The 12,672-nt window shown below is 36.7% G+C and overlaps 1 protein-coding gene across 6 annotated transcripts in view; it reads right to left on the reverse strand.

Moving 5' to 3' along the window:
* Positions 1 to 12,672, reverse strand: part of TBC1D4 (TBC1 domain family member 4) — a 175,093-nt gene that overhangs the window by 60,233 nt on the left and 102,188 nt on the right. For all 6 annotated transcript variants that reach the window (XM_019738151.2, XM_019738153.2, XM_019738155.2 and 3 more), the window contains exons 2-4: positions 9,472 to 10,059; positions 7,922 to 8,011; positions 1,111 to 1,215 (exon numbers count right to left, since the gene is read on the reverse strand). In XM_019738151.2, the coding sequence (XP_019593710.2) occupies positions 1,111 to 1,215; positions 7,922 to 8,011; positions 9,472 to 10,059 (783 nt within the window). The remainder of the gene's footprint in view (positions 1 to 1,110; positions 1,216 to 7,921; positions 8,012 to 9,471; positions 10,060 to 12,672) is intronic.

A 12,672-nucleotide genomic window follows, 5' to 3' on the forward strand; every position in this document is an offset into this window, starting at 1 on the left:
TCCTGAACTGAACGGATTACACAGTGGTCACTTAGATATCAACATGTGAATTTTTCAGAGTTATGGTTAATTATTTAGAGAGAACAAAATTCAAATGGAACTCTCTTGAGAAAGAAACCGTTAGTCATCAAAGTGACTAACTTATCCCCTAGAGAAAAAGATTGAGACTCAGAGGGCATTAGTCAGAAAATGCCTTTGTACTAATTCACTCCCATTTCTACATTTTTCCTAAACTCATTGTAGACACTGGGGATAAGGAAGGAAAGAGTTATGCAGGAAAGATGGCAACATGCAGCAAGGAAATAAGGAGCATTATGCCTGGCTTATTTGTACATGTCTAAGTGGTGTGTATTTCCCTGGGAGAAATGCTTGTGGGAAGATTATATAGCTAATAAGGACATATTTTTCTTCAAAGTGGTGTATCTAAAGGTTTGTGTTAAAATGGTTAGGAGAGATTATACAAGTGGAACAATAAGTAAAAAATTTTAGGGAAAAACATCAACATATTTTTAGTCAATAAGATGTATTTCCAAGTTCACCTTCCATACTTCTTCTTAAACTCCAACTGCGCCCATAAATGGGGTGAGGTAGGGGAGTGTTAGAGAGAACAATTGAATTTCAAATTCCAAAGAAAGAAATGAAGGCTAAAATAAGACCACAAAGAATAGACTATTTAAAAAATGAGAACAAGAACTAACGAAATAAAGGGGGGAAAAATCATTCTCTGCTCTATTGATACAAGCATTATCTATTCTGAAATGCTACAGCAATTAAGAGAATACATAAGAGGCCTTCCTCATCTTCTTTCATGAGCAATAGAAAAAGTAACAGCTTTTCTCCTATTGTTTGTCTTTTCCTACCTTTTAAAAATATTCCTGGTAACATGACTGGATTTGTTAACGCAACAAAGTATCTAGGCTTAAAAATTACCATGACAATTTGCTTTTTGTTTTGTTTTGTTTTTCTATTGTTGTACTACTTTCAAAGAGCAGAATTGTATTTCCTAGATGCCCTCTTCTTTTTCCAATGTGAGGCTTGGGTTCGTAAGAGACGAGTCTCCCATTAGCGGAGTGTGGACAGGAGGATGTGGACAGCAATTACATCACTTACCAGAGATTCACTTGCACACTGGAACACGTAACATATGTACTGGCTCAGCCCAGGCTCTGGTGACTCCCGACAGATAAAGCCAAAGTGATCAACATGCTTTATACCCTGGAAGGGAAAGAAGTGCAGTGTGTATGAGAATATGTCCTTTAATCAACACTGAAAATCAACACTAGATCTATGCTTTGACACTTCCATTAATTTCTCCTTACAACACTATAATAGGGGACAAAATGTCATAGAAAATTTATATGGTGGCCTTTTGATATATAAAATAAAGGTTGAGAGCAAAAACCCAGATTTTTTTGTTTGTTTGTTTCACACACACATTCTATTTAGTCAGGGCCACAGAAGGGAAAATGTGATGGCGTGATCCATTGTCTCTTGTAATAAAACTGCTATTCAGTGATTGCAAGTAATGGAGTTTTCAGTTTATTGGTATTCTTAGAATAGATATTCTGATGATTCATCATAAACCTTGTTCTTGTCAACATGAGGCTAAGAATCAGGAAAACTACCACTGACAATGATCTAATGAAATGTCATGCCATTCCCTAACGGGTGCATTAAAATACTAGAATATTTGTCTATTTAGAGACATTGAAGGAGCCACACCTATTAGAAGACAACACATTAAAGAAATTGTTGCATATATCAATTATCCACATTCACAAATCAATCACTATACTTCCTGAATGCGGGCTAAATAACTTCAGCTGTACTTAATAAAAAATTTGGAATCATCTGTGAATCTGTCAGCCTGAATATATACATATCGATTAGAAGACAGCACCTTGTTATGTTAATAGCAAGCATAAGTCTTTGAAAAGCCAGGTACGCAAAGCATTTAAAGTTATCCTGCAGTGAACCTAAATCTCAATGGAAAATAAAAATGGCTTTGGAGTCACACAGATTTGTGCTTCAATCTTAGTTCTGCCCTCTACTGGGTATGAGATATTGTGCTAGGCTGCTAATAATTACCTCTGAGACCCCATCTCTCATTTTAAAATAGTAGTAATGGCACCTATTGTAAGGTATTTTTGACATTTAGAACTAAGAAATATCAATAATAGTTCCTGGCTTGTTTGAGGAATGGTAACTACTACTTTTGTAATAATAAGCTAGATCTATCCAATGGATATGGAAAAAAAATTAATCAACTGATTAAAAATAAGTCAATAAGGAGGAGTGAGATTACAATTCATGAGGTAAAAGTCAGCTCCATCTGGTACAACTCATGATTAAAGACTACCTTTTACTCCCAAGAAACAAAAATTCTAGATCAGATGGCTTCACAGGTAAATTTCACCAAATATTTAAAAAAAAAGAAAAAAGAAAATTAACACCTATTCTTCTCAAACTATTCCAAAATATTCAAGAGGAGGTAAGGCTCCCCAATCTCATTTTATTAGGCCAACATCACCCTGATTCCAAAACCAGACAAAGACATCACAAAAAAATACAACTATAGGCCAATATCCCTAATGAACATACTTGTAGATGCAAAAATCATCAACAAAATGTTAGCAAACCAAATTTAGCAATACATTAAAAAGATCATATACAACAATCAAGTGGGCTTCATTCCTGGTGTGCAAGGTTAGTTCAATATCCACAAATCAATTAACATAATACACCACAAAAACAAAATGAAAAAGAAAAATCATATGGTCATATCAATAGATGCAGAAAAAGCATTTAACAAAATCCAGCATCCATTTATGATAAAAACTCCCAGCAAAGTGAGAATAGAGGGAACATATCTCACCATAATAAAGGCCATATGACAAAACCACAGCTTATATCATACTCAATGGAGAAAAGCTAAAAGCATTCTCCTTAAGATCAGGAACAAGATTACTTTCACCACTTATATTCAACATAGTATTGGAAGTCCTAGCCACAGCAATCAGACAAGAAAAAGAAATAAAAGACATCCAAATGGGCAAGGAAGAAGTAAAATTGTCATTATTTGCAGATTACATGATACTATAGAAAAAGAACCCCAAATATTCCACCAAAAAAAAAAGAATTATTAGAATTGATAAATGAATTTAGCAAAGTATCAGGATACAAGATTAATATTCAGAAATCGTTTGCATTTTTATACACCAATAACAAACTATAAAAAAAAGAAATTTGAAAAATAATTCCATTTACAACTGCATCAGAAAAACAAATAAAATACTTAGGAATAAATTTAACAAAAGATGTAAAAGACCTGTCTCAGAAAATCATAAGATATTGTAGACAGAAATTAAAGAAGATACAAATAAATGGAAACATATACCATGCTCACAGATAGGAAGAATTAATACAGTTAAAATGTCCATACTACCCAAAGCAATATATAGATGCAATGCAATTCCTATCAAAATATCAATCGCATATTTCACAGAACTAGAACAAATAATCCTAAAATTTATATGGAACCATAAAAGACCCCAAATAGCCAGGGCAATCCTGAGAAAGAAGAACAAAGCTGGAAGTATCACACTACCTGATATCAAATTATACTACAAGGCCATAGTAATCAAAACAACACGGTATTAGCATAAAAACAGACACATAGGTCAATGGATCAGAGTAGAGAGCCCAGAAATAAACCCACATCTATATGGTCACATAATCTATGACAAAGGAAGTAAGAATATACATTGGGGTAAAGACAGTGTATTCAATAAATAGTGCTGGGAAAACTGGACTGATACATGCAAAAAAAATGCAACTAGACTACCTTTTACACCATATACAAGAATAAACTCAAAATCATAAAACTCCTAAAAGAAAATATAGGAAGTAACTCTCAGACACTCCCCTTAGTAATATTTTTACTGATATTATCTTGTCAGACAAGGGAAACAAGAGAAAAAATAAACAAATGTGACTACATCAAACTAAAAAGTTTGTGCACAGTAAAGGAAACCATCAACAAGACAAAAAGACATCGTATTAAATGGGAGAAGATATTTGCCAATGATACATCTGATAAAGGGTTGATATCCAAAATCTATTTTTAAAAAAACCCTCATAATACACCTCAACACCAAAAAAACACACAATACAATTTAAAAATGAGCAGAGGATCTAAATAGACATCTCCACAGAGGACATATAGATGGCCAATAGACATACGAAAAGTTGCTCAATGTCACTAATCATCAGAGAAATGCAAATAAAAACCACAATAAGATATCACCTCACACCTGTCAGAATGGACATCATAAATCTGCAAACAACAAGTGTTGGTGAGAATGTGGAGAAAAAGGAACACTTATGCTCTGTTAATGGGGTTGCAAATTGGTGCAGCACTATGGAAAACAATATGGAGGTTCCCCAAAAAATTAAAAATAGAACTACATTGTGATCCAGCAATTCCACTCCTGGGTATTTATCCAAAGAAATCCAAAACACTAATTAGAAAAGATATATGCACCCCTATGTTTACTGCAGTGCTAGTCACAATACCCAAGATATGGAAACAACAACTGAAATGCTCATCAATAGACAATTAGATAAAGAAATTGTGGTACATATATACAATGGAGGATTATTCTGCCATAAAAAACAATGAAATCTTACCATTTGCAACAACATGGATGGACCTAGAGCATATTACACTAAGTGAAATGAGTCAGACTGAGAAAGACAAACGATCTTACCTGTATGTGGAATCTAAAGGACAGTATAAATGAACAAATAAAACAGAAATAGGTTCATAGATACAGAGAATAAACTGATGGTTGCTAGATGGGAGAGGGGTTAGGGGATGGGTGAGAAAGGTGAAGAGATTAAGAAGTACAAATTGGTAGTTACAAAATAATCAGGAGAGGGTGAAATTCAGTATGGGGAATATAGTCAATAGTATTGTAAAAACTAGGTATAATATCAGATGGGTACTAGACTGATCAAGGGATCACTTCACAAATTCTATAAATGTCTAACCACCACACTGTACACCTGAAACTAATATAAAACAATATTGAATGTCAACTATAGTTATACACACACACACACACACACACACACACACACACACACACATAGTCATGGGATGTAAAGTGATGCTTGGGGAATATAGGTGTCAGATGGGTAGTAGATTTGCTGGGTTTATCACTTTGAAACTAATAATTAAAAATATATATCTTTTACTAGCTTAGTACTAAATGGGAAAAATCCATAGAACCTCGTTAGCTCAGTGAGCCTTCAGTCAGAGGTAATGTTTCCAGTAAAGAAAACCACTGTCTTATTCCATGCTTACCAGCAACACAGTCCTACAGATTTTGAAAAAAGAAACATTTGTAGGTGTGCATGTTTTAAAAGCACACCTGTTTCTCAATGAGGCCACATTATATCAGTTCAATTCTGTGGAAATAAGTAATAAGAACAGGGCTACTCAGTGAAGAACAGAGGGTTAACTTGATCATTATTCCTGTCAAAGGCATTTCCACCCTTCATTTTGGTTTAATTCTTTTTCTGGACCAAAATGTCAGCATGGAAAACTTGCTTTAAATAAAAAGGAAAAGCAAAAATCAGATTTGAACTGCCAGTGTTATACATTTGGTTTGGCTGGTTTCTCTCTCTCTCTCTCTCTCTCTCTCTATCTTTCTTTTTTCCTTTAGGTGCTCAATGAGCATTGCTAATTTTCTTACTGAAAAGCTTGGGGACTGTTGGGTGAGAGACGCGACCTTTCAGGATGACTCTTCATGCTCTGGGGGGTAGGAACTACCTGGTTTGTACAACCACTCTCTAGCTGGTAAATGGCACAAGTCCCTACATGTAGAAATATCCATTCAACATTTATTGAATACCTAAGTGTTAAGCTCTATCTTACCACATCTTATTCTGATGTTCTACAGAATAAGACACCATAGAATAAGACGCCTGCCCTTACAGAGCTTATGATCTTGCAGGAACCCCCCATAAACAGGTAATTATGAGAATGTTCAATAAATACTTTCTCTGTTAAAGTGAATAATCTTTCTACCTAATTTTTTGTCCTTTAAATAGGAATTTAATTTGCAATATATTCTTCCCATAGAGGAATGCTGTGTCTCCTAAATTATTATAGTATAAAATTTTTATCTTCACAACATAATTTGATGTCTTCATATAATAGAACAAATACTAAAACAGAATATTAGAACAGCATTAATTGAGGCAAAGTGAATAATTAATAAGATGTACAAAAGCTTGTTATTTTCAAAGGGAAGAATGTCTAAATATCATATCTATGGGAATGCTAACTCCAAAATTTTATTAAAAGACAGTATTACTTTTTCAACATTAAAATACAGGAAGAGATCATTCCAAGACCCATGTCCCTAAAGGTACATCTAAGTCACCTCACTAGGAAAAAGTTAATCTTTCTCTATTCCAGTGACCACCTCAGAGGAATCCTGGCATTTTTAATCGTCTCATCTTTATACTTAGATACCCGCTCTACTCCAGCATCTTCAAAAATTCTTTCTATGTTTATAATATACAGAGGGTGCCAAAAAAATGTATACACATTTTAAGAAAGGAAAACTGTGTTAAAATTGTAATAATAGGGGCTGTCCCAGTGGCTCAGGCGGTTAGAGCTCCATGCTCCTAACTCCGAAGGCTGCCGGTTCAATTCCCACATGGGCCAGTGGGCTCTCAACTACAAGGTTGCCAGTTCAATTCCTCGAGCCCCACAAGGGATGGTGGGCAGCGCCCCCTGCAACTACAGTAGAACACGGCACCTTGAGCTGAGCTGCCACTGAGCTCCCAGATGGCTCAGTTTGTTGGGGCGCATCCTCTCAACCACAAGGTTGCCGGTTCAACTCCTGCAAGGGATGGTTGGCTGTGCCCCCTGCAACTAGCACAGCAACTGGACCTGGAGCTGAGCTGCACCCTCCACAACTAAGATTGAAAAGACAACAACTTGACTTGGAAAAAATGTCCCGGAAGTACACACTGTTCCCCAATAAAGTCCTGTTCCTCTTCCCCAATAAAATCTTTTTTTAAAAAATTGTAATAATATATACCAATAACAAAACATGTATACAAGTCACGTTTGACTTCTGCAATTACAAGAGGTGCTCAAAGTGGTTGCCATCAGCATCCAGACACTTCTGATTATGGCGAACTACTGCTTGAGCAACGTTGACCAAAGTGTCCACTTGTATACATTTCTTTGGCATCCCTGGTATTTAAGTAGTTTTAATTTTTGGATGGATATTCTAAATTACTACTGTGGTACTTAGGACACTAGTTTGTGCCTAATATGACCTTGTACACATGTAGCTATATCAATTGTTTTGAATAATTTCAAATATATAGTTTGTGAACTAAAAATAAACAAAAGAATGAAACTATACCAAAACTTTCTTTTCAAAACTTAGCATTTAGGTGAATAGCAGCTGAAAGTCCTAGTTCTCCTTTTTATTACCTACTATGGTATGAAGAGCAAACATGACTCAGTAACACCCACAGGTTCTGTTGCCCAAGCTTCTGAGGAACACCACCTATGAAGGTATTTTCAAAAGAACTCTCCACCACAAAAATTCCATCAGTGGAAGGAATTTGCTGACGTGATGCTATGTGGAGAAAGGGTTGATGGAAATGAGAAGAAACTATTATGACACTGAGAAACCTGGACGGGATTTTGTTCTTAGCAGAGACACAAACACATGAATACTCTTAGTTTAAGACAAATCCATTTAAAACAATAAAATTAAAAAAACAGTAAAATTTGAAGGGTATTAAGCACAGTTATTTTGTGGTTAATTCAGAAACAAGGTTTTTTTGGTTAGTTTCTTCAAATATTATGATCTACTTCAATACATACCTGTGAACAAGAAGAGATATCTTTAAAATTCTTTTCAAGCACAACTGATTTAGTGTCTGGACTGATGAGGTTAATTTCAAATCGCCCAACCTTAAAAATGAAAACATTCCAATTCATTTCAACTCACAAGGACCTAACATCTTAATTTGCAGTTAAATATTCAACTATAATATAGACTCAAATGCTACATCCAGTTATATATATTCACATGTGCTTCATCATCCAATCCAACCAATATTTCAACTCTAAATATCAGCTGCCTCATAACATTTCTTTCTTTTGCTAAAAATCATGAAAATTAAGTTAGTTCTAATTTATAAGAGACAAGAAACCATTTTTTTCCAGATTAAAAATGCTTGTCTTTTCACACACACACACGCAAATTTTCCTTACTTCACGATTTCTGAAAATACAAATTATTTTATTATCTTTATAATCATACTTTCTCCCGAATGGTCAACAAAAAGATGCATTTGCCATTGGGAAGATAAGTTAAAATTTTTGAAACTAAGCAACCGTTCAGAAAAATTAACAGTGAGGACTGTGGCTAAGAAAAAGAATGAATCTGATAGCCCAAAGAAGAGGGGAAGTAATTTACAAATTACCAAAGAAAAGACTATACATACTTTAATTACATGAGTAGACTTATCAAAAACAAAGCAGGACAAAACAAAAGTAAAGAACTTGCAAACTTCTGATAAAGCAAATATTATACACAGGGGCTTTTACCAAGGTATGCTGTGGGTTTCCTTCTACTGGGATCTTTACATCAGGATAAAAGGACAGCCACTCCTTTTTTTAAAGAAAATTCAAATCTTACAAGTTGAGGATTACAGAATCTCTCTACAGGGCTTTGTTACAAATTAAGCTCTATTAAGTGGAACATGACATTTTCTATACTCTGTACAACTTCAAAAACTTTGCTCTTTTTAGAGTTAAGATATGTCTTTTACACCTATAACATATCCTGCACCAAATTACTATCACCACTGATCCAGTAAATCATCAGCTCTATGATGTTTCTTTAACCTTCTCTTTTGGGTGTATTCTCATCTGAAAATACACGTATGTGCCTCTGGACTTTTCTTTTTTTAATCTCTATAAAACTTTCTCTCTTCCCCATGCCTAATCACACTCTCTAGATCCATATCTTTAAATCCTCTATAAAATTGGCTTTCTGCAGTTATTTTTTAAAAAAGCAACATTTATTTAAGAATCCACCTAAGGCATTACTGCTGGTGATACTAAAAGTAATCTTCTATTCTTATCCTCCCACCAGCCTTCCAGGACACTCCTTTATTTTAACTGCTTTTTTTCCTCCATCGCTCCCTGTCCTGCTCCTTCATTTCTTACAATCCACATTCCATGTCTGCCTGTCAGCCCTTTCCTCCTTTCCTTTGCTCCTTCTCCATCTGCCTTATCTGCTTCCCAGAGAGGAAGAAATAAAAGTGGGATTATTGCAGAATGAGGAAGTGGGAGGGGCCGGACACCCGGCTGCTTCTGTCTAGCAATGGACGGGGACAGCCCGAGAGCCCCTGCCAGGGCAGCACCTGAAACAGCATGGTTCTGTTCTTCTCCGAGTCCGAGGGCTGCACGTGACTGGGCGCGCTGGCGTGTCTCCTTCGCGGCTGTGGTTTTTGGCTGTTCTCATGAACTTTCCTTTGCAGGACTCCGGTGACGCTGCTGCACCGAGACCGGAACTCCTGCTGTTCATCAAAGCCTGAATCTTCCAAAATCCGCTCAGGGAAGGAACATCGAGAACTGGACAGCCCAGGCTGGCTGACCACGGCCGGGAAGACAGGGTGGGTGTTGGTGACGCCATCCTCTTCCTCCAAAAGAATGTCTGAGGGTGAACTGGGTCCCTCGACCTCAAAGACCACCGGGTCACTGCGGGCATCGGGGTCGCGCGTCTCGCCCTGGGTCCTCAGGCGCTGCTGCTCGTGAAGGCTGAACTTTTCAATGCAGTCGTCGATGAGGCTGGATGGGGCCTTCTTGTGGGTCACGGTCACCTTTCCACAGTACAGGACTTCGAACTTCTGAGAGTTGTAAAAGGCGTCCTCACTGTCTTTGCTGGGTTTAGCATCCTCTTTCATGGCAGCTTTAGACAACTGCCTTATGCTGCTGATAACATCAGGAACCTGGAAAAGAAGGGTACATTACACACCTATTAGAATGGCTAACATCAAAAAGACCAAACGCCCTCTGAGCTGTGGAGACACCGAAACTCTCATACATTGTATGCAGAAATGTACAATGGCACAACCACTTTAGAAAACTGTTTAGCAGTTTCTTATGAATTAAACATAGACTTATCTCCCACCTAGTCATTCCACATACAGAGATTTGGCTAAAAGCCCTGAAAACATATGTTCACACAAAGGCTTATACACACATATTCATAGAAGCCTTAGTCATGATGCCCCCAAACTGGAAACAACCCAAATGTTCATCAAGTGAATGCCCACAAATCATCAGGGGAATGCAAATCGAAACCACAATGAGACATTACCTCACACCTGCTAGAATGATACCATCAAAAACACAAGAGATCACAAGTGCTGGTGAGGATGTGGAAAAAAGGGAACGCTGTGCACTGTTCGTGGGAGTGTAAATGGGTACATTCCACTATGGAAAACAGTGTGGAGATTCGTCAAAATATTAAAAACTAAAACTGCCATATGATCCAGCAATCCCAATTCTGGGCATATATCGAAAGGAAACAAAATCCTAATCTTGAAAAGATATCTCTACCCCCATGTTTACCGCAGCATTGTTCGTAATAGCCAAGGCATGGAAAAAACTTAAGTGTCCGGCAGCAAATGAATGGATAAAGAAAATGTGAAACACACACACACACACACACACACACACACACACACACACACACGAATAGAATTTAGCCATAAAAAAGAAGGAAATCCTGCAATTTGTGACAACATGGATGGACCTTGAGGGCATTATGCTAAGTGAAGTCAGACAGAAAGACAAATAGTACATGATTTCACTTTTATGTGGAATGTAAAATAAATAAATAAATAAATAAATATATAAATGAAAACAAACTCATAGAAACAGAGAACAAATCAGCGATTGCCAGAGGCAAGGATGTGGGGGTGGAGAAAATGTGTGAAGTTGGCCAAGGCACAAACTTCCAGTTATAAGATAACTAAGTTTTGAGGATGCCATGTACAGCATGACAACTATAATTAAAAATACTATAAATTTGAAAGTTGCTAAGAGAGTCGATCTTAAAAGTTCTCATCATAAGAAAAAAAATTGTAACTGTGAGATGAGTGATGCTAACTAAACTTATTGTGCTAATCATTTCACAATATATCCATGTATCAAATCATTATGTTGTACACCTTAAACTAATACGTTATATGTCAATTACATCTCAATAAAACTGAAGGGGGGAAAGTGAATGGATAAACAAAATATGGTACATTTATACAATGGAATACTACTCATCATCTCTTACCTGGTTTACTGAAATAACCTTTCACTGGTGTCCCTTGCCCCTTCCATCTATTCTCAAAAGTCAAAAGGATTCTTTTTAAACTTAAGTCATGTTACTCACCTGCAAATCCTCCAAGCTCCCCATTTCATTAAGAGTAAAAGACAAGATCTTTACAACGTCCTACAATGCCCATGTCATCTGCATATGACATATATCTAGCTTAAATATGCACTGTGGCTATACATCCTCCATATGACCTTTAGAGGGTCAACCTGGATTTTCATTTTTCCAGCCTCACCTCATTTCCTCTGACTTATTCCTACTTACACTCCCTCTCTCTCGCTCTGCTCCAGCCCTATCAGTCTCCTAGCTATTCCTTAAACATGCCAGGCACACTCCTCCCTCAAGTTCTCTGAACTCCATGCTCCTTCACTGATAACTGCGAAGCTCTCTCCCTCACCTCATTTAAATCCATGCTCTAAAGTCCCTTGTAAGGCCGTACCCATCCACCATTCTCTCTCTCTCTCTCTCTCTCTCTCTCTCTCTGCCACAGCCAGTATTCCCCTGGATTTACCCCCTACTTTATTACTCTCCATAGCACCACCTTTAACATTCTGTATAATTTATTTGCTAGAATGTAAGCTCCAGGAGGGTGGTGATTTCTTTTCTTTTTTTCTTTTTTTAATTTATTGGGGTGACAATTGTTAGTGAAATTACATAGATTTCAGGTGTACAATTCTGTATTACATCATCTATAAATCCCATTGTGTGTTCACCACCCAGAGTCAGTTCTCCTTCCATCACCATATATTTGATCCCCCTTACCCTCATCTCCCACCCCCAACTCCCCTTCCCCTCTGGTAACCACTAAACTATTGTCTGTGTCTATGAGGGGTTTTTTTCTCATTTGTCTTGTTCTTTTGTTGTTTTTGGTTTCTTTTCTTTTTTTTCGTTTTTCATTTTTTCTTTGTTGTATCCCCAGAGCCTAGAGTAATTTTTGGTACACGTTAGAGCCTCAATATGTGTACCGACCAAAACAAAAACAAAAAAACACCTGTTTTTGGTAATTTTTATTGTTGGAGAAAGAGGAGATCATTTTACACTCAAGGTTGCTTCACATTCAGACATCTATGGTCTATCTTCAAATCTGCTAGCACCAATTCTAAATCCAGAATTTCTTCTCTTTCATATGATTATTTTGGATATATATTGCCAAAGAATTCACAGTTTAAAAAATCACAACAACTTCAGCTGGCTGGTATGAGTATTTCCTATGAAAGAATAAAGTCCA

Source organism: Rhinolophus sinicus, linkage group LG04, assembly GCF_036562045.2.
Source record: "Rhinolophus sinicus isolate RSC01 linkage group LG04, ASM3656204v1, whole genome shotgun sequence".
In the NCBI taxonomy this organism is placed as follows: Eukaryota; Metazoa; Chordata; class Mammalia; order Chiroptera; family Rhinolophidae; genus Rhinolophus; species Rhinolophus sinicus.